The following is a 27660-nucleotide window of genomic DNA, read 5'->3' as shown; positions in this document are numbered from 1 at the left end:
CACACTTACTGATGCAGGGCTAGGTTTGAGCTACCAAGTAACCCAAAAGGACTATACTGTAGCACCAAGAGAAAAAGGAGAATGAACAGACTCCACACAGCCTGCATTCTAACCACCATGATGAACAACTCAGTTTTTACAAACATGAGCATGCAAAGGTGAAATGACTCTCTCTGGAACACATAGCGGGGCACTGAACCTGAAAGTTTGGGGTTTCTACGCCGACCCCTTCACCCTATTTTCCTAATATTTTATGTCCAGCTCAGTTTTGATATTTATAATTTAAACAACTTAGTGATGTGGTCCATTTAGGAAGGTGGCGTGGGGGAGTGGATTGTGGTGTGGGATTATGCCTGGCTGTAAGTATTTTAGCTGGTCTTTGAAAAAAATAAGTAGGGGTTGCTTGAGAATTACAAATGAGGTTGGAACTGCCCATGCGTGCTGTTTGCATTTTTATTTTGTTGTAACAGCTTGGCAGTGATCAAAGGGTTAAACGGTTTCATTTCTTCCTTGTAAAGTGGTGGGGGCTGAGACACAAGAGGCTTGGCTGGGATCTTTAAACACCTCCGGCTGAGATAAGCACACACTGTGTTTGCTCAGGTACAAAAGGAGTGCTTATAAGTATGGGTGGAAGTCAGTGCCGCAGATATTTCTTGCGGGCCTCTCTCCTCCAGAAGTCCGTGCACCTCCACGCTTGCTGACGGCTGCTGTTGCTGCTGCTGCTCACACAGGGACGGCTACTCCACTGGTCACCTCACTGATGCATCAAAGTTTGACAGAGGCTGGCTCTCCCTGGCACGTCTACCCGAGGACTCCTTACCTGGTGTACAGGTGCGTGCCGCGGCATACATCCTGAAACCTGGGAAAAACACAACAGAAATCTCTTCAGTGCACAAAGGTGACAGCCTAATCTCTTACGGCATGCTGTTTTGAACTGTGCATCGCTACGAAAGAAAGAAGGAAATCCGAGAGGTAACTCCTCCGCGCTGCCCTGAAGGTAATTCCTTCAGACCTCCTATTCTGCGGCTGCTGATGGTGGAGCTGACTGGGCACATCTGCTGGAGCTCCACGTGCTCCCAACAATTCACAGTCTGCAGGGTGGGGGGCGCAGGAACGCTTCTGTCACTACATCCCTCTAAGGACACCAAGGAGATCCTGTCAGCGCTAAGGTAAGAAAGAGCACCTCGATCTTCCGTGACGCTCCTGATGGGGTGGGGAGAAAGGCTCCGCTTGAGTAGCTTAGTGAACGCGAAGAACGAGCAGGTGGAACATCTGAGTCTGCGTGCTGCCGTCAGGGTTCAAGTTTGGACGAAGCAAAAACGAAACGGTAACAAGTTCACTGGGAAGTAGGCTGCTGACTGAGCAGCGCCACATAGGAACGTACGAAGCGGCGCTGAAGACTCCAGCAAAAGGCAGGTGTAAACAACTCATTAAAGAAGAAAATGAACAAGTCACATTCACAAGTCCTTGTCTGTAAGAGCTTATCTGCGTGACCACTGTCTATATACAATATGTTGAACTTGAAATCATATATATATATATATATATATATATATATATATATATATATATATATATATATATATATATATATATATATATATATATATAAACTCTATTGTATCCATAAGTAGATATACAATACATACATCCTTCATTTCAGGATTCCGGGACAGGCTTCAACTACTCAAGATCCTCTATTGATAAAATAAATAAATAAAACGACAGGAAAAATAAAGATTTTGGAAAATGAATTTACTTATTACTACAGCATTATCCAACATGCTGAATGCACGGGTTGTGGTATAGTTGTAACCTGTTGAGGCAGCACTGCGTGCAAGGCAGAAAACAGCCTTAGACAGGGTGCCTGTCCTTCGTGGGGTCCAGTCACCCACCCGCACTCCAACAGGGGCATAACTGAAGTGGCCAGTTAACCTAGCCCGCAAGTTTTGGAATATGAGAGGATGACAAGACACATGGAGAATGCGAAAACTACAGACAGAGGGAATGAAACCCTCGACATAGGATCTTTAAAGTGTCAGCACTACCCACTGTGCCACCGTGCCATCCAATTTACATATTACTGCTTCACACATCTGTAGTCATTCAAACCTTTCTCTGGATCTCAGTCTAGCCTGTCATGAACTGGCAACCAGTCCAGAGTAAGTTCCTGGTTGGAGCTTGGAGCTTGTTCTAGCTGAAAAAATAAACAGTATGATCTATCTATCTATCTATCTATTTATCTATCTATCTATCTATCTATCTATCTATCTATCTATCTATCTATCTATCTATCTATCTATCATATAGTGCCTTCTATCTATCTATCTATCTATCTATCTATCTATCTATCTATCTATCTATCTATCTATCTATCTATCTATCTATCTATCTATCCATTTATCTATCTATCTATCTATCTATCTATCTATCTATCTATCTATCTATCTATCTATCTATACAGTAACTTGCAGAATTGTTGTACGTCTGTGTCAATTTCAGTAACGTATACCTAGTAGCAGAAGTTAAACAGCAAAAGCATCTTTTTGTAATTTACGTGAGGTGCTATATCACATTAGAACTGAAAGCTTAAGACGTCCTGTTACCTGTTGAACCGTTTTAAACTGAAGAGATCAACATTAATAATTAACACTATTATCTTTCGTGCAATCACCGACTAATCATCGTACCACATCTGAGATTCCTGCTAAGTAAGTTAATTGGCCACTCTAAACTCACTCAGTGCCCAGTGATGCCCACAGTGATGCCCACAGTTGTCTCCTTCCTTACACCCGATGCCCCAAGGATGACTTCGCACATCTACGATCCTTGTTCATCCAGAAGATGAACGGAAGGATGGATTAATAAGAGGACGCTTTTAGTTAAGAAGCATACTATACTTAGACCAAGGAACGACTTCTAGTAAAATTAAAGGCACGCGATATTTTAAAGTTTCGCAATTATAGTAGTGCTGCAAATATCATTAATCAATCCGTACATTTTTTAGCGTAAGTTTTAATCAAATGTAATGCACATGTGGTTTGAGGTACCCGTTTCGACTCTGTCACCTGGTTTTAAGACAAAACTATTTTATTTTATCTCGTTTTATTTTATTTTGAGTGAGAAGGTGCAGCCGGTTGACATCAAGTTCAGGACGGACGCCAGCTGCGCGCTGCAGCAGTTCTTCCACACTTATTTCTTCTAAGGGAACGAACAGCCAAAGTTGGAAAGCTTTCGTGCAAGTTTTCCCTCCGCTTGTTTTACTGAATGAGATTCTTTTAGATCGCGAGTAACTGATGTCAATTCTCCAGACCTTGACTTTTCCAAGAAGTAATCTAAACTGAATGCGCATTCCTGCTTTGTGTCTGATGCTGTATTGGCTCTCAGCTCAAAAAGGCTTTCAGGAGGTTTGAGTGTAAATGAGTGTAGCAGGCAGAATTTTACATATGAGACATTCTTCACTAGGCAGAGAGACAGGAAGGTTACTACATATAAAATGATAGATAGATAGATAGATAGATAGATAGATAGATAGATAGATAGATAGATAGATAGATAGATAGATAGATAGATAGATTTTTATTAGCACATTCTTAAGGGTTACTTTTCTTATACTGTACCACACATTTTATAGGTGTGTTTGTTTTTCAGTTTCCAATTTGATGAAAGATCAGATTAGTTGTTATGTAACTATAAAATTACCCCGGTCTTTAGGTACTTTAGCTTGCAGGTAAAATGACTTCCTTATTATGTATATTCATATGAATTATTCATCCGAATCATGAATAATGTAAAAGCATGTAATGTTAAGGTATGTTTACAAGAAAAATTGTAGGAACTCCTTCATCTCTGCCATACTAAATTGTTTTCAGTTTTAAGTGACATAAATAATAAGGACTTTTGAACTGGTGACATGTCTATGTGAAGCAGTTTTACTTTCGTCTGTGCTTCTTTCAGAGCATTCCATATCATGCAGTTTAACTTATGTGGCAAAAGAAGACATTTGTTTATCTTTCTTGAAAGTGCTTCCTGTTTAGTTTCTGTCATTATTGTTACTTCAATCAACTTATATGTAATGGGATGGCATGCCTCTAACAGTGTTAAACATTAGGAATGTTTGATTAATTTATGGTAAAGTCCGGGGCAAAGTGGTGGCTCTCTGGCTAAGGACCTGTGCTGGTATCTAAAAGGTTGCCTGTTCAAATCCAGTTACTGCACTGTACAATAACTCAGAACCACAAAGTTTATGTGAAAAGACAATTTCCCCTTGGAGATTAACAAAGTATATCAAATCAAAACTGTAAGTTATAATAATACTGAGGCAAGAAGAATAAATATTCATTCAGTGAGCTCCCCCTTACTAGACAAGTTGTAAGTGGGCCCACACACTCAGTGGTGTCTAGTAGGGTACTTACAGCCATATACGTTCTCTTTACTGCACTTCCATTGTGCTCTTCTTTAAAATTACCATTAATGAGTCCACATTAAATGAGCAACATTTGTATATTTACAGAGAAGTCTTCAGCTAAGAGGAAAGATGAGGATAATTTTAAGATTCAAGAAGGTTTATTTAATTTTTAATTATATTTGCAATATATTTATGTTTGGGGCGGCACGGTGGCACAGTGGTAGTGCTGCTGCCTCGCAGTTAGGAGACCCGGGTTCACTTCCTGGGTCCTCCCTGCGTGGAGTTTGCATGTTCTCCCCGTGTCTGCGTGGGTTTCCTCCAGGCGCTCCGGTTTCCTCCCACAGTCCAAAGACATGCAGGTTAGGTGGATTGGCGATTCTAAATTGGCCCTAGTGTGTGCTTGGTGTGTGGGTGTGTTTGTGTGTGTCCTGCGGTGGGTTGGCACCCTGCCCGGGATTGGTTCCTGCCTTGTGCCCTGTGTTGGCTGGGATTGGCTCCAGCAGACCCCCGTGACCCTGTGTTCGGATTCATTCATTCGTTGGAAAATGGATGGATGGATATATTTATGTTTGCTAGTCTGCTGTACTCCCATGAGACAATAAAATGTTGAAAGATGTCAAGCACACCAGTGTTGTGATTTAGTCTGTGATTCCCAACTGGCGCACCTTTATGAGAGCGAAATAATAAAAACGAACCTTCCTACTCTTTAGAGACTTCTTCTGCAGTATACTCACCAACAACTACACCCTATTTAGGCTTGAAAATACTGAAATTGCCCCCACCATCTTTCAAAAGGTTGGGGGTCTTCCATAAACTTGTTGTCAATTAAGGATCCTGCCCTGCTTACATAAGTCCGAGTTAATGGCAGCTGTTCTCCTTGTCAGTCATTCATTTATCAATTCACATTATGTCAATGAGGGTAACATAAAAAGAAGGAAAGGAAATCACCTAAGTGAAACATCAAAGAAATAATATTCAAAACACATTAATACAGTTCCGCATTCACAGTGCATGAACAAGCACTAAAGGAGGGTGATTCCCAAGTGTAAGGATAAGTGAAAACAAGCCACGGGCCTTAGGAAGATGAGATCCTGACGGTAACTGCAAATTTGTTAGCAAGCCATAGTGCATAGTGTCATATAGATAGATAGATAGATAGATAGATAGATAGATAGATAGATAGATAGATAGATAGATAGATAGATAGATAGATAGATAGATAGATAGATAGATAGATAGATAGATAAAAGGCACTATATAATAGATAGATAGATAGATAGATAGATAGATAGATAGATAGATAGATAGATAGATAAAAATCACTATTAATAGATAGATATATAGATAGATAAAAGGCACTATATAATAGATAGATAGATAGATAAAAGGCACTATATAATGGATAGATAGATAGATAGATAGATAGATAGATAGATAGATAGATAGATAGATAGATAGATAGATAGATAGATAGATAAAAGGCACTATATAATAGATAGATAGATAGATAGATAGATAGATAGATAGATAGATAGATAGATAGATAGATAGATAGATATTGTTCAGCCTGTCATGATACTGTATTGCACTTTGTCGCAGAGCGCAGCACAAGCAGACCCTGTGCATAGTGCATAGTGTGATATAGATAGATAGATAGATAGATAGATAGATAGATAGATAGATAGATAGATAGATAGATAGATAGATAGATAGATAGATAGATAGATAGATAAAAGGCACTATATAATAGATAGATAGATAGATAGATAGATAGATAGATAGATAGATAGATAGATAGATAGATAGATAGATAGATAGATAGATAGATAGATAAAAATCACTATTAATAGATAGATAGATAGATAGATAGATAGATAGATAGATAGATAGATAGATAGATAGATAGATAGATAGATAGATAGATAGATAGATAGATAGATAGATAGATAGATAGATATTGTTTAGCCTGTCATAATACTGTATTGCACTTTCTTGCAGAGCGCAGCACAAGCAGACCCTGTCACAGTTGGCTAAGATCAGGAATCATTACTTACTGGGAGACGTCCTTTTGTCACAGATTTGTTTATTTGTATCTGTGCTCGGCTACATGGCTTGACACACAGCCTTTCGTGTTTGTCTTGGGGTTTCAGTTGAGAGATGTGTGTTTTTTTGACAGATAGCTGAAGAATGAGGAAAAACAAAAATGTACCATAACATGCTTTGCCAGCTTATCTCATTCTTGTCTTTTGCTTAATGTTGGCATGTGTTAATGGAGCTGCTTTACTTTAAGAATATTCTCAGTGAAATGAGGAAATATCTGTCATTCACATACTGTGCCTGCTGTAAAGGTCGGCCTCATTTGACTCTGTCTGTAGTCTATAAGTAGACTTGATTAATGTTTCACTAAACTCAAATTCCTAATTATCTGCATCAAGGAAATTTTTTCCTATGAAATAACATAGCACTTTTTACTCAGGCACTTAATCTTTAACATGCTGTACTGAGGCACGCCATTTGGGGATTTTTCCAGGTCTTGCGCAGTGGACAGGAAATACATCAGAGTTGAGATTTTATAGGTAATAGTTTAACGTGGTGCGGTGTTCATAGTTGCAGATTCCCAGATCCTGGGTTGGATTCCTGGTCTGTTTAAGTGGAGTTTGCAGGTTCTTCCTGTGTTTATGAGGATTTTTCTTGGGTACTCCCGTTTTCCCCTCACATCCCAATGTCATGCATGTTAGACTCTAAATAAGTTCAGTTTGAGTGCATGCATGAGTGCAGCCTGCTTTGTCCCCAGTACTTCCAGAACAGAATTTTCATGTGATTAAATGTGTTTGTGTTGACCTTCATTCTCACACTTTTGGTGTGACATGTGTTGTGGGGCTCAAATAAAAAAGAAAAGACGCCCAATTAGACACTTGAGCTGAAGAACGTCTCCTTTGGATCAACTTGCTAAGATGGTTGCCTTACTCTGTCTGGTGGAGATGTGGACCTAAGCTCCCATTCCAGGAATCCAGTGGGAGTGAAGAGAACCCAGTTACAATTAAATTCATATAGCTGATGCATACCTTGAAGAAATTTATGAGCAGCCATATGGGCGCATACTATTAGCAACCATCACAATTTTGACATTGACACAATGCCAGCACCATTAAATTTGCTGTACAGCGAAGTACTGCTGCCATGCTGAATCTGCTGGCACACACTTACCTGAGCCCACAAGCCACTGGCAGTTGGTTACGTCACAATCACCTGTCCATGTGAATATGTGAGTCGTTCCTGCTTGATTTATGGGGACACATCTGAGAGGATCTTTGGGGTACTGCCCATGGAGCTGTTACCAAATAAAGCTTTGCTGGAAGCCAGTCAATGGGAAGTAGAACACGATTCAGATTTCTGGGTGCACTTTTGTTCTGAAAAGCTTTTTGGGCAAGTATTTTCTGAAGAGCACAAGCCATCAACCCACTTTCCTTTAGGCATTAGGCAAAAGCAAGTCCTGGATGGGCACACGAATGCATAAGGCTATCAAAACCTGCATTTCACACTATGAGAAAAACAGAGAGAAGCCATTGGGAAAACATGCAAACTCCGCACAGATACTGACCGGTTTGAGAAATGAACCAATGCCTCTGGATCTGTGATGCTCACCACTGGGATACTATGCCATGTGGACACCAGATACAAACATATAAGATTCACTAGCCCACTTAATCCAGATCAGGATTTTAAGGGGTCCAGAACTCATCCTATCATTACTGTGTGCAAGGAAGAGTGTAACATGGGTGGAGTGCCAGTCCTTTATAGAGCACACTCGCATACACAGTCACAGTGGGACCAGTTTAGAATCACCAGTTTAATTAATATTCACAAAAAAACTCAAAGGAAAAGTCACACAGACACTGAGAGAAAGTGTAGACTTTACACAGACAGTGACCAGCTGTAGGATTCAAACCCAGGACATCAGATCCATGAAACAGTAGAACCATCTACTGAACTCATGCTATGTAAAATGAAAATGAAATTTAATTTACCAATAAGTGTGTCTCTTTGTCAGGGTTACAGAACATTAAGCTTCCCTACACTTAACACTTAATAAAAAAGTCATTTTTCAGTTTTGGCATTTTATAGTGCATATCATCTTTAACATTTTGAACATTTTACAAATCAGATGAATCAAAAGTTCAGATTATTATTAATAATAATAATAGTTCTTTACATCTACTGTATATAGCGCTTTTCTTGCTACTCAAAATGCTTTACAAACTCCACACAGGACAGACCCTGGACGTGAGCCCATGATCTCCTTACTGTGAGGCATGTCTTGATGAACTCAGAATTTAGGCAAGTTTCACACATTATCACACTCAATGAGTACATTTCAGGGTCACTGGAGTCCAAGTTTATCCCACCAGCATCAGACAGGAGGCACGGGCCCAGACAAGACACCAATCCCATGAAGCCTATGACTTCTAAACCAATGGCAATCACTACGAAACACAATTACTTTCACCTCATTTCAGATAGCAGAACAGTTTTAATGTACTGTGCTCTAAAAATATTGACCAAAACAGGGCAAACTCTGGTATAATCCAGCATGAAATATACACATATGAGTTTATAAGAAACGGTTTGAGTTTATCACTCAAGTGAACTCCATATGACCCCAAAATGTTACTCCTTGTGCAGTGACAGGCCACTCAATCAAGGATAGACCAATCTGCTGAGGGTTCTGCATCTGTATCTCAATTCAGATATGGTGGCAGATGTATTCTTTAACCATCCCCTCTCCTCCACTCCTTCTTTCCATCACTTCCAAAGATTCCCAACAGCTTTCTTCTGAAATGCACCATAAATAAGTTACTGGTAGATGAACGGTTACATCTTATGGAAAGTGACAATGAGATCAGATACTGTGGCATATTGGGTACTACAAATGACCTGCTTGGTCTTCTTATTTCAGATGCTATTTTAATACTGGAGAGGTTTCATCAAATACAATCAAATAATGTGTAAAACACAGTGTGTAAGTGAATGAGCAATGATTAAAAAACAATCCCATTATAATCAAAACTAAAATGTGTGATAAAGACGTTGAAATGCTGACTGAATTAGTTGACATTACTGCCTAGGGAGATAAGGGTCATCATCCTGGTTATTGTTTGTTAACTGAGCAACAAAGTATTCCCTCTGTTACTAATATTTTAATGATGAATCATTTTGACCCTAGAATGCTAGTGACTTTAACCAAAGGAACAAACTTCTATAAACATGTTCCTTTTGTGGACACAGCAAGCTGGACCAACTCTATTCAAATGTCAATGCCTGTAAATGTAAACCTGGGGTACAACTGGATAGGTCTGACCACATCTTACTACCACCTACAAGGCAGCAGCTCTCTTATTATCCAAGGCAGAAGTTCTTTTGTGTAGTTTGAGGGTTATTGTTTATTATAATATTTAGATTTTCCTTGAGCTTCTGTAAAGTTTTTATTCCTCTATGGGCAAATAAAGTCTATCTATCTATCTATCTATCTATCTATCTATCTATCTATCTATCTATCTATCTATCTATCTATCTATCTATCTATCTATCTATCTATCTATCTATCTATCTATCTATCTATCTATCTATCTATCTATCTATCTATCTATCTATCTATCTATCTCCTGGAAGCAGCAAGGTGCTACCATAGTGGACCTCTGACTTGAAGGCCAGAATGCACAGAAAAGCAGGTATTTGAAATGAAAACTACAAACATCCTTAGGTTACTATTTAAGTTATAATAGGGTTTAGTGTCATTTTAGGGTGTACTCACAGTTGCAGTTTTTTTCCGTGCCCAAGCACATTTGTCCTCATGTAACCCCCCCTCACCCCCACCCCCCAAAAAGTCTAGTTTTTTTGACTAGTGTGATCATATCATGCTGTGCCAACTGTTCCATGCCCTGGCCGGCTTGGAAGAGGTAGGCCCAGGCACAGTTCAGTATGATTCGGGAACAGTGTGTTTGCTAAACGTACCCAAGCACAGAACACAGGCATGATAACAATGATGCAACACCACGTCATTCGATACCATTTGAGTTAAAAAGAGGTTTTTATCCTCACCTTACAGATGAATGTGAATTTAATTTGGCATTAAAAGCTGCAATTCCTCCCTTAACATCATTTGTCTCTGTACAAATCTTCTCATATGCGTAACACGGTTAACAGCAAAACGCTGTGCTGCACACTCAATAATCTGTAAGAGAATGGAGCGTTATCCCCCCTACATGACTCCAAAAAAAATTGCCTATCCTGTGGGACTGGGCACAATCCTGAATGGCTGTCATCCGACTGTAAATAGATTATTGTTATTTAAGCAGACCATCTGCAGGTGGTCCACTGCATTATCCAAAATGTCAAAGCACCTGCTATGTCCATGACTTGCCATGAGATGTAACATCCCATTTTATTTACAGTGAATTTCTGAAGAAAGTTGTTGCGAAGCTGACAAGCAGAGGCATTTAATTGTTGTAGGCCATTACACCCTTAGTGTGGCACGCAGGGTGCCAATCTCACAGTTCTGTAGCTCTTGTAGTTCCTCTACAATTGGCCAAATGATGACCCCGTCAATCTTCCTCTGCCTGCCCACCCACACACCTCACGCAACCTGTGGGAAGCTTAAACTGTTACAAAATTAGCTTTTTAAGGAAGCCTTTTGTAAAGAGTGTGAATGTGTTCATTCCAGAGCTATGCAACACACAAAAGCAAGAGAGGCCACATGAACGAGTCTTTCTGGTTCTGACTCACAAGTCACTTTGGCAATCACCTATTTCCATTTCGCATCACTGCTACACCAGCTAGGTGTGACAGATAGCTCTGGACAGCCCAGCAGTTTTACACTTATCCGTATAGTTTTCCAGATCAATGCTACTGACCCCTGCTGGCAGTATAAACACCTACTAGGCAAATGTCAATCTCAAAGAAATCCAAACAGATAACAATTAAGTTAAGGAGACTTCCTCTCTTCTACTTTACCTTCTTCTTCATCTTTGAAGGTCCAGAAATTTATAAGGGAGGTAACAAAAATTATTGTCAATATTATAAAGTAGAAAAAAAAAAAATAAGGTGTCAAAAAGGGGAAGCATGGGTGCAGAATGATGATCCTTCAGTGACTGTCACTCATGCCAATTGATGTTTGGGGTGATCAGTTGCTAAGGCCTGCGTCACAAACACCAGCTTTCACCACCAAAGCCACCCTTGGCTCTTCATGGAAGTGTAATCTTTCAAGTCCAGATGTAGTAGTATAAATAATGATCGTAGAGCAGCCATGATTAATTTTAAAATGTGTTTGTTCTTCTGCCAAGCTACCATTATGGACTTGATTGCTGAAAGTTGGGCATCATCACCACATTACTTCCACATCTTGAGGGATGTTACTTTTTCATTTTCTCCCTTTAATTACATGAACTTTAAACTGACCAGATGGTAATTTAGTAAGGCAGCAGTGTGTCGTGTCACTGCACAATAAGTCATGCTCCTTGCTACTCAGAGATAAGCCCAATTTGGGACTGGGACCATTTAAGAACATAAATGACTTGGCAGGTCCTAAGAGGGTGACAGGAGTCAGTGTCTAACTAATTAATGGAGAGATTTGTAATAAAAAGCCTAAGAGCTTAACAAATAGCAATAGCTGACCAATAAAGATTAAATAAATGCAAGTGATCAGCACGGATGTAGTCTTCATGGTGAACTTTCAAATGATCTGAACATGAAGAAAAGCCAAATAATAACAAAAGTCAAAAATAAAATAGAGATAGAGAGTCAGGTTAATTAATCCCCAGTAACTGAAGCACGAATGACAATCAGGGTTGAGCAGACGGGCAAAATAACCTTAGGAGTGTGCCACAAAATGACAGCAGAAAAGGGCTGTGCTGTACAGGAGAGAAGTAAACAGATGCCATCTGGAGAAACGGAAAGCGTGAGAGGAAGCAAGAAGGAAAGACCTGGATGGACATGTGTGATGCTTCATCAGGACTCTATAGGGTGTCAATGGTGACACCGTCTGACTTCTAGGTGGTGATATGTGGAGCTGTGCCACATCTTGTAAAAATGGGCAGCCTGATGATTGCCTATGTGACATGGCTCTTGCAAGGATGTGAATGGTGCATAGGTGCGGTGATCTCAAATGGCTGCCAGAGTGGTGTAGGTAGGAGTCACCAAGTGTCACAATTTGTTTTTTTCTGATCCCATGCAGTCATTCTAGGTCAGTACTTGTATTAACTGACCAAGTGCCATTGTGTGGTGGAAATTCCAAGCGATTATAAGTTGTGTACAAATGATACTACCATGTCCATGTTGGTAGTGATATCTGCTGCTCGTCACATGACCAGATGCCAGCATTGCGTGTGATGTTCATTCTGTTCACTTTATTTAAGAAGGCAGAGCACAGCAAGCAGCGTCCAAGCTTTTGGATAAAAAAACTCTTTGGTAAAAGATCACCATCTTAGTATATTTAAGGAAAGAGAAATTCATTGATGGTTTAAATCTCTACCACAACATCTTAGACTTGATTTTTGATTAACATCTTGGCTATATTTTATGGCTTATTTGAACTTTTTGGCTCAGACTCTTGCTTGATTTAATGCCTATTCTCTTGCTAAGCCACTTCATATTTGTCTCCCAGTCCTTCTACTTCTCATAGGCCATTTTTCTACCCGTTGGCCTCAATACTAAAGGTAACTTAATATCAAAGACTAGCTGAGTGTGGAATCATGTGACTGGAGATTGCAGGTACTACTGGTATCTCACTAGTTTTCTGGGATTTTCCAGATTCAGTCTGTTGGGCTGGGATGAAGGGAAGTGGGAGGTGAGGAAGGCAGTGAGTGCTTCGTATAGAACATAAAACTGGGCAGTTGGGATAGCCACCCTATTACATAAAAGAGGTACAATCCCCATAGTAGATGCACTCCACTGGGATAGCTAGGATTTTGTTTTGCTTCAGTTTATTTGCACTTTGTTTTACTCCCTATGGTTATCCCTCTCTCGCATAGTGTGATTTAAACAAACACACACTCTTTTGGTTGTTGTTCTGGCCCTTTACTGTTATTATGGCTAATAGGAAGCTGCAGGGGTGTTCCATGCTAGCCTGCTGTTATTTACTGGTCAGCCTGAACTGCGTCCTTCCTAAAAGGCCCAGGGAATTGTCGCTTCCACATTTTCAGAGCCAAGAGATGCTACTCGTTTCAGACAGGGACTTGTTTAAACTGTTAAGCCAGTGGAGTGTGTCCATCTGTCTGACGCTGTCCCTCCCCCAGCTCCCATACCCTTTGCCTTCAGTGTTTGCCATATTCAACATCTCCATGCAAGCTGTTGCTACTGCTGGGCTGAGTGAAACCAGCAGGTTAGCTGCAATTACAAAAAAGGGTTTAATCTCATTGGCTGTAGACATGGAGAAAGGAATAATCCGGGGAAATGGGATGCTCTTCTTAGCCGTCAAGATGAAAGAAAGGATTTGATTTGGAACTCAAAGGCAATGTTAAAAGATCAGACAAAGTCTTTATAGACGATAACTTCATTTCCTCCCCGGGGCTACTCTTGGGTGGCTTTGCACACTTCACTTCCATGGAAACTGGGAGTAGTGATGGATTTTACTTAATCGTTTCTTAGTGTTGTTTTAGTTTTAATAATTATTTGCCAAAGTTTTTAAATAGAAAAGGCAATTCATATAGATTTTAGCAGAATGATAATGAGTCATGTCATCTATAGACAATATGCAAAGTTATGTAAAGGCCATTTTCCCCCTCCTTTCTCCAAATGTTGTAGTTGAGAGAAATTGGTTGAGCTGTCTTTGGTCTTCCTATTTTCATGGATCAGTCCAGCAGAAGTGTCCATGGGAGGAGGTTTCTTTCCTCTATACTATGCAACTGGGTGACTTAATTGCAAAGTAGGCAACCCTGCTACCTTAGCAGACTTGAGACAAATTTTGGCCTGGTCACTCTCTGTCCATAGTTTGAGAATTCTCTCCTAGTCTGTGCATATTCACCAGATTTCTATCCACATCCCAAAGACAAACATGTTATTTTAATTTAAAACTCTCTATTGGCTGTATGTGTGAGTGAGGCCTATGATGGAATAGCTTCCTATCCAGTCTTGCTGCATTCTATGGGTCTTTTGCTGCCAGAAAAGATTCTGGCCATTTATGAGGGCCTGAACTGCAATGGATGAGTTTGATATTGGATGGCTGGGATTCCTTATAATCGGGAAGCCTGTGTGTTGTCCCTCTATTACATGAGCTGGTTAAGTATGGCCTAGCTGTCTTTCAATCATTCACACAGCTGAGCTCAAAAATTTCAGTGCAGAAGAACCAGAAGGCAGTTTTGATGCTGGACAGGTATGTTGCATGGCATCTGGGCAGAGATGTCCAATAGACTGACCATGCTGCTGCTGCAGATAACACCTAGCCAACTCCAGTACAGAACAACAGAGCATTTGTCTACATATCATGTTAACTGCTTATGCACAGCTAAACAGCCCACCATCTTCAATTGACACCCTTGTGGTTAACAGTCCAGGCCCTTTGCCACTGGGCTTCATCACACAGAATCAGAACAAATTTCCCACCCCTCCGGACCTAAAGGTTCTGACTTGTGCTCTGCAGAGCTGTCCCATAACCCTGGCTGAATTGAGTTTATTCATTTTCCAGCCTTTTCCAGTTGAAGAAACGTGTGTGCAGACCACTCGGGGTTCCACTTCATGGATGTAAAGCTGACTGAAGAGAGTTCCTCGACCTTCATGGCCATTGTTCAGAACTTCTTAGTTTCTGTTTTCATCAACATCCACTTCTGACTGAATACTTTTTTTGTATTTACCACCTAGTAGAAGACCTTGAAATTCCCTAAAAGTATTATGGGGACTTTTCTTTTAAGGTCTGAATTCCTAAATTTCATAAGCTCCCCTGATTGTAGTCCATGGATTGCTTTTCCAGTTTAAAGTTTTACAAAAAAAAAAGTTTTGACTGCTTAATTTGGTAAGTCATGAAAAGAAATAAAAAGTAAATCTCTCTTTTGAAGTCCAGGAGATGTTCAAATCAAACGTCACTCTTGTCACGTCTTGTTTTTCAAAGTTTCAAAGTCACATTTGAACGGTTTTATTGAACCCTCCAGCACCCTCCAGTCTGTGTGACAGCTGGCCCGGACTAATAAAATGTTTGATTTGAATGGCCGATGCTTCATTTCAAGAGGCAAAAGTTGGGAGGCAAGCGTTCTGCCGCCCAGTGTCCTCTGTCCATTGATGGGTGCTGACCCACAAATAAAAGAAATGCTAAATCCGTTTAGTCAGGAGCTCCCACCGCTTTCCTAAAAGCATGTTTCGTTCAGCTTGGCTTTAAAAGCTTATTGAAGTTTGTTTGAAATGGCTGAGAAGTTTAGGATGAAGAAAGGAGAATACAATTTACTAGAAAAACAAGTTTCCTTACTGTCAATGGATGTTCTCCAGGGTTCATAGCCTTCAAAGTAGTCCTCAGGGGCTCCAAGGTTGAATTACATGTAAAAAATGACTTGTATATCCTGGTCAAACCTAAGAAAAGTAATGAATGGGCAAAGTGGGTTTGCAGTTGGTACATAACAGAATTTATTTATTTTCCCTTATCACGCATTCTGCTGTAGGGGCAGTAGGAAGTCTGACCAGGTGTAACGTAGGTCACATTGCAGTGCACACACCCTACTTGACTTCTTTAGTGACACAACATCAGGTAATGTCTTTGAATAGTGGAAGAAAAATCCCCACATTTGTGGGGAGAATGTTTAAATTCTACATTGACAGGATCATGGCCTTGAGTTGAATCTGAGCTCTGAGATATGCCATCCCTACCTAACACTGCTGAGGATTGAACCCATGACCATATGGTTTACAGTCCAGTACCTTATCTCCTAAGGCTTTACCTCCCACATCCTGAAGATGCACATGTGTGAAGTTAATAGACGACTGACTAAGCAAGAGCAATTCTGCCTAGTAATGTACTGGTGTCCAATCTGGTGTTGATTCCCATATTGCACCCACAAAAAACATTGTAAATAATTAAATAATCAATTCATTTTCTTAGCCTGACATTTGTAGGTTGCAAGTAGCCAATGTTTAGGTTAGCAGCATCAAGTGCAGGGTGGGAAATAACCCTGGATGATGTGCCAGTCCACTGAAGGAAACACCCACTACTGGGGCAGTTTAAAAGTCTGTCATTGTAATAAAGCAGAGTAACTAGGGATAAATGAACCTGCACATAGGGAGAACAAGCACACCCCACACCGAGAGCACCCATAGTGGATTTAAGCCTAAGATTCTAGAGCTCAACGCTCCTTGAAGCTCCCAAACACAAAGATGCCAGCTTGAAGTGAATTGAATGTCAGTCCTCAGAGGTTGCTTGTAAGCTGTGAGTAGCTGTTGAACAGACAACGTCTAGGTTTGCCTCATAAACTTCTCTCTAACTGTTCACTTCAGACCTTTCATTTCTTTCTTCTAAATGCATAAGTTGAGTGACGTTTTGAAAATGCTGCCCACCCTCAATCCATGTGCTGCTGCTTTTCAAACTTAGCGTAGTAAGAAGGCACTCGATCCACTGACAGTTTATGAACTGACTCAGTAGTCAAGGTGCATGCCTCGAAACAACAAGAAGGTAAAATCAAAATGGCCTTTAGGGCTTCTAAGGCAATCATCATGTCTGTCTTTATAAACGTCTTTTGTTTCATTGCCTGTTTGTCTTATGCCATCAATGACATTATTATATGGAGTGCTGTTTAACATGAGAGTTATATGAGTGTGAAGAAAACAATTATTCTTTAGACAAGCAGCTTAAATGCCTTGTTTTAGTCTCTCATTGTTATATGATACAAACAAAACATTTGTTAAGGTTTTGTTGCATTGCAGTGAGTGATTAACACATACACTACAGGTAGAAGTGGTGTCATTGACGATGCGTAGCTCTTATTAACTTCCCGCCAAAGTGTTATGGTCCTGTTACACTGCAGTAAGTGGCCGACAGACCCTGCCCCCCATTCTAAACTGTCATTGGAGCAGATAAGACCAATCACAGCCTATGTTGAACACAACAGTAAATGACTAATTGATTATGGGTAGAACCTTCTCAAAAGTGTTGTCATTGAGATGTGTGGGTCTTACTAAGACTGAGCAAAGTGTTTTTTACGCACCCCCAGCACTGCACAAAGTGTCTAATAGATGCATTGTGGGTAGGATGTTACAGAAAGCGGTGTCACTGTGATGTGTAGGTCTTTCTTAAGTGTTTGTTATGGTCCCCTTATGCTGCAGTAAGTGACTAACAGACGCACTATAGACAGTCCTTTTGCGATGGGGTGTCACCAGTATAAAGATCAGTCAAAAGGCTTTGTTAAGGTCCTATTACATAGCAGTAACTGACTATTTAAGGCACATGAACTCTTTCTCCAATCTGGCCCTGACCTCAAGTCAGTGCTTATGTCAAAGGGATTCCTTTCTAGGGTGGCTGGAATCCCGTTTATGAATAAGAAGACTAGATGGAGGCAGATTTCTGCTTGAAAAGCTCTGTAATGTCAGCAGCTGCATGGTGAGGCCAAACAAAAGCAAGAACAATCTTGCTTCCTCTTACATATCCTCTCTGATCTTGAACTGCTTAACTTTATAGACTATTTTTTACACATTACAATGTAACAGGTTAGTCAACATTGCATTTGTGATTGTCAATACTTTTATCAGTTTAACAAAACAAGACTTTAAATAACAAAAGTAACCTTACACTTAGAGTGCTAATGGACGCATCCTGTTACAGTGTGAGCCTGTTACAGTACGAAAATGGCATAACCACCCACAGATTAATGTAATGGCACTCTTGGTATGTTTAATATGTTTTGGACTGTAAGTGTGAATGAACACTGGGGTCGGAATGGGCAATGAATCTGATGATTCAATATTATATTATTTGGCAGAGTAGATCGAGAATTGTTGAAAATGATTGAATTATATGAGGACCTGATACATGTTTTAGATGGTGGTATCAATGCAGTTGTCCAGCCTGTGTTGTTTGCTCTTAGTCCATCTTTTGAAAATCCTTGGGACTTTCAAACCGCTCAGCTGCACAACTGGTCCCAGATTCCCGCAGGCCTTTCTGTCAAATAGCACTTCCTCATTAATGCTCCACCAGTGTCCTCAAAGATTAACTATTAAACCAAAGGGTTCGGGCTAAAACACCTTTATCGATATCTTGGTGAACTTTACAAATTTAGACTAGGACCCACAGAAGGCTCAAGAGGTTTACTTCCCTGAGCCCATCATGGCAGACCCTGCTCTGTGTTCCCCTCTGCACACCTTCTAGTGGTTTTGTGTCTTTTTGTAGTGTACTGACCACAACTGCACATGGTAAGATACACACCAGCCATTAGAGTGCCTGACCTTTATGTTCTATCCTATGAATAAAAAAGGTTGAACAATATTGGCAAACACTTTACTCTGTTTGATTTTTTTCCATAATTTGAAATGTGTTGAATTAATTTCTAAATGAATAAAGCCATCATTCATTTGAAATCTTCAAGGACTTCTGTGAATTGAATTGAGAGTGTGCTGATCCTTTTTTAGAATTGTAACAATGTTGTCTTTTATTCTCAAAGCTGTGCTTGAATTCGGTCAAGTAGTCCATACTGCTAGAAGCTCATCCAAAGGTTTGCATCAATATAATTATTAGGGGATCAAAAAAATCTGAACCTCATTTCAGTTCTGGTTTTCTTCAGAACATGTCATGATCATTTTATAGAGCTGTATATGTGTCCAACAATCTTGAACTGGATTAAAGGTGTATGAGAATGTATGTATAAAGGTGTGCATAGGATAACTAAAAGCAACCTCAAATGTGATAAGAAGAAATGGTTTTAGTTATGCTGTGATAAAATAGTTGGCATGGTGGTTAACTCTAGAGACTTGGGTTCCATTTCCAGCTTGTCCACTTGTCCATGTGGATTTTGCATGTTCTCCTTGGGTTACAGTGGGCTTTCTCAAATATTGCAGTCTCCTCCAATTTTGATAGGTAAATTGGCCTTCTTTGCATGTGAGCTACTGATTTACCAACACACCCTTATTATCATCTCCAAATGCCAAAAACATGCACTTTTGTTGTGTGTGGAACTGATTATTGCTATGTTCCTCATTCTGGTTGGACTACCTAATAATGCACAGATTGTCTAGAACTAACCTGCATTACTATTAAGAAGGTTAAATAAAAGGCAGCATATAACTAATTTTTTCTGAAATTGCTACAGTTTCCCAAGAATTTTAAAATGGATTGTCCAGTCATTTTTTTTAGTTTTTAAGGCTCAGTATGGTTTAGCTTATGACCAGGAATTGAAGACGGCCAATGCTAAACAGTGAACAACACCTGATTTGGGTTCTGCATAATGCAAATATTAGGAAGGGTGATCAGATTGTCTAATTCAATGACTTCATTTTTTTAACTCCTTACCTCCATTTCTGTAATGTTGGTATTGAAACAGTGGTGGCTCTGAGGCTAAGGATATGCGCTGGTATCTGGAAGGTTGCCGGTTTGAATCCCCATTATTGCCAAAAGGGATCCTACTCTTCTGGGTTCTTGAGCAAGGCCCTTAACCTGTAATTGCTCTAGAGGTGCTGTGCAATGGCTGACCCTGTGCTCTGACCCCAAGGGATATGCGAAAACTAACAAAGTCCTAATACAAGAAATGGTATAAGGTGAAATAAAGAAGAAAAAAATAAAGTTGTTAATTTCCTCCAAGTGTTCAAACACTTTGAAATTCTCCTTCTTCACTTTCTGAGAGTTGTTTTGTACACTGGAATCTAATTAGTTTACTATATTAGTTTAGCTTAAATTTTCTCATTTTCTTGTTTTACCTAGGGCAGTCCTGTCTCAGGAAATAAACAATAACGTTCCTATTTTTTACCTACATTTCTAACTAAAGCGCAAATAGTCATCAAAAGTATTTCAATCGGTTTTCAAGTATAAATTTAAACATGATTTGAAATCAATTTTTAGCCCAGTGACTTCATAGGTAGCCATTTCTTTGTTGATGATGTACATATAGTACATCTACTGCACACACACATTAAAGTTAATCTGCATCTCTCCATCTCCTCTTTTGCAGAGCATGGGCACCCTGGAGAGCAGCAGTGCCCTGCATCCAAGTCGGAACAGCCTGAGCTCACTGACCTTGCTTGAGAAACAAGATGGGGGAGCCTGGGAGTTGGCGGACAGCAGTGGCGCGGCTGAGCCTTCTTGCTATGATGTGGTTTACAGTGAAGACCCTCACGGCTGGCTTCTCCGTGCAGCACCCCCCAGTAAGGAGCCTGATCAGTGTCCTGTCATTGACAGTCAGGGACTGTGCCTCAGCCCGGAGCTGGACTGCCAGATTGAGGAACGCTCTTTGGAGCAGGTGCAGAGCCTGGTTGTGGGCGAGGTGCTCAAGGACATCGAAACGGCATGCAAGCTGCTGAACATCACGCCAGGTCAGATTAACATTTTAAGATGATTCTTCAGTCCTTCTTCATGATCAGAAGCAGAAATTATTTTTTTTGTTGTCATTCTCAAAACCAGATGTATTAAGGATGATGTTCTGCCATAGTTTAGCAAACATCCATTCATCCCTAAACAATCTTGGCGGCATTGTAGAAAATAACCCACATAGGCAAATTTAGTCATATTGGGTCAGTCTGGAGTCTCCAGACATACATGTCTTTGTGTTGGCAGAAAGGCTGGCAAAGAACCTCAGTGTCTCCATAAGAGACACAATAAATAGATTGAGCACTGTTACTATTGCGACAGTTGATTATTACTTGAGCTCTGAATTGCTTTACATTGGACATCTAATGCTGATGCACTCTTGACAATTTTTCACAATTACCTCAGGTCAACAATATCACTCAGCCAGTATAGAATTCATCAATCTGTCTTTCAAAGAACCTTCCTTGGAAAACACCACATCTCCAAGAGGTGGACCAAATTGAAATGTTTTATCTTAGAGCTGTATTTGTGATTAGAATGATGGATTCCTGGCCTAATTTATTATTATTATCATTAGATTAGTAGTAGGACATTTAAAATTGAACGTTTTTGTGGTGTCTCAGTTGAGTGAGCTGTCCTTATACCTCATCCATAGGCTTCTGAAGTGACAGAAGCATGTCTGTTTCAACAATCCATCCATCCATTATCCAACCCACTATATTCTATCTACAGGGTCACGGGGGTCTGCTGGAGCCAATCCCAGCCAACACAGGGTGCAAGGCAGAGCGCCACACACACAGGACAATTTAGAATCGCCAATGCACCTAGCCTGCATGTCTTTGGACTGTGGGAGGAAACCAGAGCACCCAGAGGAAACCCACGCAGAAACAGGGAGAACATGCAAACTCCACCCAGGGCGGACCCGGGTCTCCTAACTGCGAGGCAGCAGCACTACCCACTGCGCCACCATGCCGCCCTGCTTCACCAATGACTATGTAAAATACTCTACATACCATTTGTGTTGAAGTATTCATATAAAAGAAATTCATTCATATTCTTTAGTTAGATATTGATTTATTCTGCTGCTTCAGGTTCAAGAGACCTCTGTCCATATTTATCAAAGCATCTTAGAATTAGTCCTAGTAATTGCACTAAAAGTTTGACTAGGATAAGAATATGTCCTACTTCTGAGTCATATATGAGAAGAAGATACCAAGTGTCCCACTCCCACTTCCAGATTGGAGTAGGTGGCTAAGTTTGACAATGAATGACGTTACAAGTTTATGGCACCCCTTACTGCAAAACTGGCACTCATGATGACATTTTGAAGTTTTCTGATACTAATGCAAGGTTTTATCACAAAGATAAAAATATTGAAAGTAGTCGGAGGAGGAGGAGAAGAAGAAGAACATAATGAGGTACTGCGGTGGGTTGGCACCCTGCCCGGGATTAGTTCCTGCCTCGTGCCCTGTTTTGGCTGGGATTGGCTCCAGCAGACCCCCGTGACCCTGTGTTCAGATTCAGCGGGTTGGAAAATGGATGGATGGATGGATAATGAGGTAAGATATTGCGCTAAGCTGCACGTAATTGTTGGGAATTCACAACAACATAAATCATAATAATGTAATGATCACTGAGACAGAAAGACCAAAGCACACACTTAAATTTGAGTAAAGCCCAATAATAGGCACATTTATTTAACAATGGGTGATTCACAGTTGTGCTTTCAGTAGAATTATGTTCCTGCTGTTATGGCTACCTGAAATGCCTCGCAAAGTGATAGCTACTGAAATTAGCCATGGCTATAAGTTGTGTTCCTGATCATCATGTCCCTCTCCGTGATCCCCTCTTAACTTCTCCAAGACTCTTTTTTATCTAACATCCTCAACCTGACTTCTTGAACCTATCTGGGCTTGTAAAGAGTAAAGTGAATATTCCAGGATTTCTTGGAATGCTGAGCTCAGTGTACCTGTGTGACACTTCACTGTCAGTTACCCATCCAGCCCACTTATCATCAGGGCAGTATGCTGGTTACTACAATAAGGTCTTGTGTCCATGTCCACCTCTGTGTTGATACTGTGATACTGCTTGTGATTCACATATGATTGGAGCAATGATCTTTTAAAGCATGCCAATTTGGATGAATGTAGCTCACTTAAATATTATATTAAATTACATCCCAATGGTTTATGCGATCCTGATACTCTACAATTTCTAATATACCCTACAATTGACAGGCACCCCTAAAGTTTCCAACCATTGTAACCATGAGCTGTATTCAACAGTGTGGTAAAAAATAGGCAGCAGACAGGAAAAGGTTTGGGGATGGCCACCCCATATACAGAAGAATCAGAAAATAAAGAAAACACATATTTACAAGGCAGAGTTCAATACCACATTAACTAACAGGCTATAGAGTTTGGGCTATAAATATAGTGGAATAGACGAAGAGGTGGAGTCAGGGAGGCCGGAACAGGAAGTGATATGGCAGGTGGAGGGGTTCTGGGTATCGGAAGTGATGTTGTCAAAAGATTCCTGAAGTGACATCATCAGTGGGTGGACCGGTGGTGATGTCATTTAGAAGTACAGTCTTCAGCTGGTCTGCAGAGAGACAACAGGAGAAAAGATCAGATGACAGCGCCAACTTCCTGATCTGGATGAGAAATAACATTATTTGAGTCTGTAAACTGTCTCCAGTGTGCACGTGTGTGACAGTAGGTTTAACAATAGTAAATGCAAATAAAGTGTTGTGTGGGGCAGAGAAAACCCTTTAATTGTAGGCATGATGTTATTGGTTGATACTTCTTCTGTTGTTGTTCTTTTTCAGCTGCTCCCATTAGGGGTTGCCACAGCGGATCATCTTCTTCCATATCTTTCTGTCCTCTGCATCTTGTTCTGTTACACCCATCACCTGCATGTCCTCTCTCACCACATCCATAAACCTTCTCTTAGGCCTTCCTCTTTTCCTCTGGCAGCTCTATCCTTAGCATCCTTCTCCCAATATACTCAGCATCTCTCCTTTGCACATGTCCAAACCAACACAATCTCACCTGCATGGATGTTCGCCAGTCTTCCTTTTAGCAACAGGCTCCTTGAGATCCATACAAGATGATGGGTAGAGCTAGTCTGTCCTTTAATATCCCCAGGCTCCAGGAAGTACAGAGTCATTATTCCTCTTCCAGGAAGTAGAGGAGGAAGTAGACAGACGTGATCGCCTGCCAAACCCTTCCCCTGTGTTAACTTCAAGTTCAACTTGATGGTCACTTTTATGACATTCGATAAAGAATCATGATGGCTTTGCATTGTTTTCATGATTTTAAGCACTTACGCAACTGGAGCTCATTCCTACGTTTTACCAAGTGCTTGCATTAAAATTGCATTAAGTGGGTGAGAAGATGGACATGTTCCTTTCAAAGCTGGGTATCTACTAGGCTGCTGGACTAGGCCATACCTTCTAATGTCTCATAACAACTTCCAGTGCAGATTTGTCTGTTTATGACACAGTAAGCAGAACTGCAGATTAATGGCCCACTGATGCCATTGCCTGTTACACTTTACACAGAATTGCCATTTATTTAATTCACAAAGGTTTCTTGAAGTGACCATCCATTTTATATCCATACATAATTGTTCTGTACACTCTGTGAGTTGATGGTAATCATACAGTATATCAACAAAACAGAAATTCTGGTTTGAGAGTCACGCCACTCTTCTTTCTTATCACATCCTATGCTTCATGGCACACCTTTAAACATAATGAAGCCAACATCAGTGCTCACATGACAGAAGTAAGCACAGCAGCAAAGCCCATGAAGTGTAAGAGATGGAAGTAGCTGGGGTGGGATGAGGTTTAGGATTTCTCAAAAATGATTAAGACTTTAAAACATATTATAAACAAATACTGCACATTTAAGCCACCATTGTTCAAATCTTTTGTGTAGTAAATCACATTGCCATAGGCACCAAAATCTTTCTGTATGATAAGCATAAAATAATGTCAGGTCAGAAATGATTGAATGCAACAAGAATGAGTAGGCTTTTTGATTTTTGTAATTTTTTATCTGAAACATCATTTTCCTATAATGAATGTTCAGAGTCATTTCACTAAAAATGGAAAATGTATTTAGCAAACTGTAGGTTACAACAGAATGAGTTTATTCAAGGTGATCAATGTGGTTCAGATGTTTTCCAGACTGTTAAAGAGTGCTAAATTGACTTGCTGTTGATGAGTTGTTCATATCTCAGACAGATTCCCAATGTTGAATGGGCACACTCACATTTCTTGTAAAGTAGCAGGTAGTGAATTAATTATATCATCATTTTTTTCCAGTTCTCCACTGTACAGTGTTCATTTTCCCTATGTTTCCACAAACCCACTTGTTTTGTTTTATTTTTTGTTGAATAACCAGAGTGAAATCTGGTTGCGTTCTACATGGTTGCTCTGTTTCTTTCCAACTTTTTATCTGTGTTCCCCCTCGGCACTAGCAGAGTGTTTTTAAAACTGAGACCCATTTCTAATATATCTGTTTTGTGTGAGAACTCCAATAGAGCGGATACTCCTGAAGCCCTGGAGGGACTTTTTACCCCATGGTGTTTTGGGTTCAGAGCCATCTAACTTTAGCATTTTTTTCTTCTTAATTTTGTCCCCACATCTGATCTGTTGGTACTTTAAGCAGGTTTGTGTACTCATAGGAAGTTGCCACTGACTGAGCAGTTACATAAGAAGAGCAAGTGTGCCTAAGAAATTGCCCACTCAATTTCCATCCATCTATTCCTTTCTTATCCCATGTAGACTCACAGTAAGACAGGAGCCTATTCCATCATCACTGGGGGCAAGGTAGGAAATCCTGCATGAGGCAACCAACAAGTTGCAAGGCATGCAGAATCAAAGCGTAGCAGCACAAACTCACACAGGGACAATTTAGAGTTGTCAACTGGCCTACATGACATGTCTCTGGGAGGGGATAGGAAAAGCCTAGTTGGCACAGGACAAACATACAAAAAAGCCTAGCTGACACTAGACGAACATGCAAACTCCACACAAGTGGAGTTTAACATTCTGATATGCCATACCTTTTTCGATAATTTAAGTTGGAACAATTAAATAAGCATTCAATAATGACGGCAATAGCCTACAGCATTTTATCTTTATTTCACTTTCTAAGGGCACACTTAAAATCATTGAATTCACAGTCAAACGTTCTCACTTTTGTTACAGCCTGATAGTTTAAAATTTTACATTTGTCATTTCTGAAAAAATGTATCATTCATAAAAACACGGTGGCCCCTAGAATCGCCTGTTAGGCTGTAACAAAATTCTAAGGCAGTTTAAAAGAAAACCAACCTTAAGTGCACATGTCATTCTAAATGAAACATAAGCGAAAGCAAATATAATCAGTAACATTTAGAATAGGAGAGTGCTATGAGAGGGATGGCTCCTGTTTTCTTTAATGGCACTATATGGTTCTTTACTGGGTTGTGTGGTTCCTCGTAACTTCAATGACTGACCAAGCACTGTTTCATTCTGGGAAGGGTTCTTTGTATATGAAGTTGGTTCTTTGTGCTTTAAAAAACTTCCTAACAGGTAGGAAAAAAAATATTGTATGGTGGGCTGCAGGACACCATCTACAGTATGTATGGATATTCACTGTATGGAGCCGGTTACAGATCTAAATAAGTAGAGGTTCTTTCTGGAACCTTCATGTGAAGGGGTGTTTTGGGAAACAAAAATGGTTCCCCTATGGTATCACTCTGAAGAACCACTCTGGCAACATTATTTTGAAGTGTATGCTTTGTGTCTGGTGTATGCTGGGATAGGCTCCAACTTCATTGTGACCCTGAGTCTTAGAAAATGGATGAATGAATGACTACATAAGTGCCTCAATAAGTCAGTTCTTAGCATGTACTGTAACAAGACCATAATAAATGCGGATTTGCTGTTAATAAGAGTTACAAAGCACCAATAAAGAGACTTTAAAATATTGGCTACCTACAGTGCATCTATGAGTCACTTAGTGCTGTGTAACAAGAGCTTAACAAAGGCTGTATTTGTGTTACTCAGCAATAAGTGACTAACGGATGCACCGTAGTAAGCCCTTAAAACTGCTGGTCCATAGTTTTACTATGCAATTAGGGGAGGGTAATACTTACTATTTCATTGTAAGATGACACATAACTTGACCTCTATTTGATCTTCATGAAAAAATAATCCATCTGCAGTATATAATTATCAGACCTATTTCCTGAAGTTTAGAGTTGCAGGGATGAAATAATAACTTCATGACATTTGACTGCAAAAATCTAAGTAAAAACAATGTTCTTGCTCCTTTGTAATAAACCCCAACATGGATTGTTAATAGCAATGTAGATGTATAGTAATTCTTAAAATACATGGAGTTTTTAACAAAGCAAAGGCAAATAAATACAATACTAGTAATTGCAATTTTTAAGAGAACTAAACCTCTGAGGGCCCGTAAAAAAGTCAAAGTCAGGTTTTGGTGTAAATAAGTTAATTCGTTGCCCAACCCCAAATGGCAGAATGAGTACAGAGGATGTTAACAGAACAACCAATAACACAAAACACTTCATAAGGGTGTAACTGCAATCACCATAATGAATGTGAAGTGAAGTGCAATTAAAACCAGATGTGACTCAATTACATGATGTTACATTTTAAACTCCTGCCAATAATGCACATTATAAATGCAAAGAAATTAAACACATTCACAAACAATGAGTGACACTGTTTACCTTTCCATTCATTTACTTTGTT

At 40.0% G+C, this 27660-nt stretch overlaps 1 protein-coding gene across 1 annotated transcript in view; it reads left to right on the top strand.

Moving 5' to 3' along the window:
- The first annotated feature begins 357 nt into the window (after positions 1–357).
- Positions 358–27660, top strand: part of LOC114648150 (SAM pointed domain-containing Ets transcription factor) — a 42330-nt gene continuing 15027 nt past the window's right edge. Inside the window, 2 exon segments of the mRNA XM_028797009.2 lie at positions 358–1169; positions 20533–20893. Coding sequence (XP_028652842.2) covers positions 20536–20893 — 358 coding nt within the window. The 5' untranslated portion in view covers positions 358–1169; positions 20533–20535.

Source organism: Erpetoichthys calabaricus, chromosome 3 (assembly GCF_900747795.2).
Source record: "Erpetoichthys calabaricus chromosome 3, fErpCal1.3, whole genome shotgun sequence".
In the NCBI taxonomy this organism is placed as follows: Eukaryota; Metazoa; Chordata; class Cladistia; order Polypteriformes; family Polypteridae; genus Erpetoichthys; species Erpetoichthys calabaricus.
This window is presented reverse-complemented; position numbering and strand designations above follow the sequence as displayed.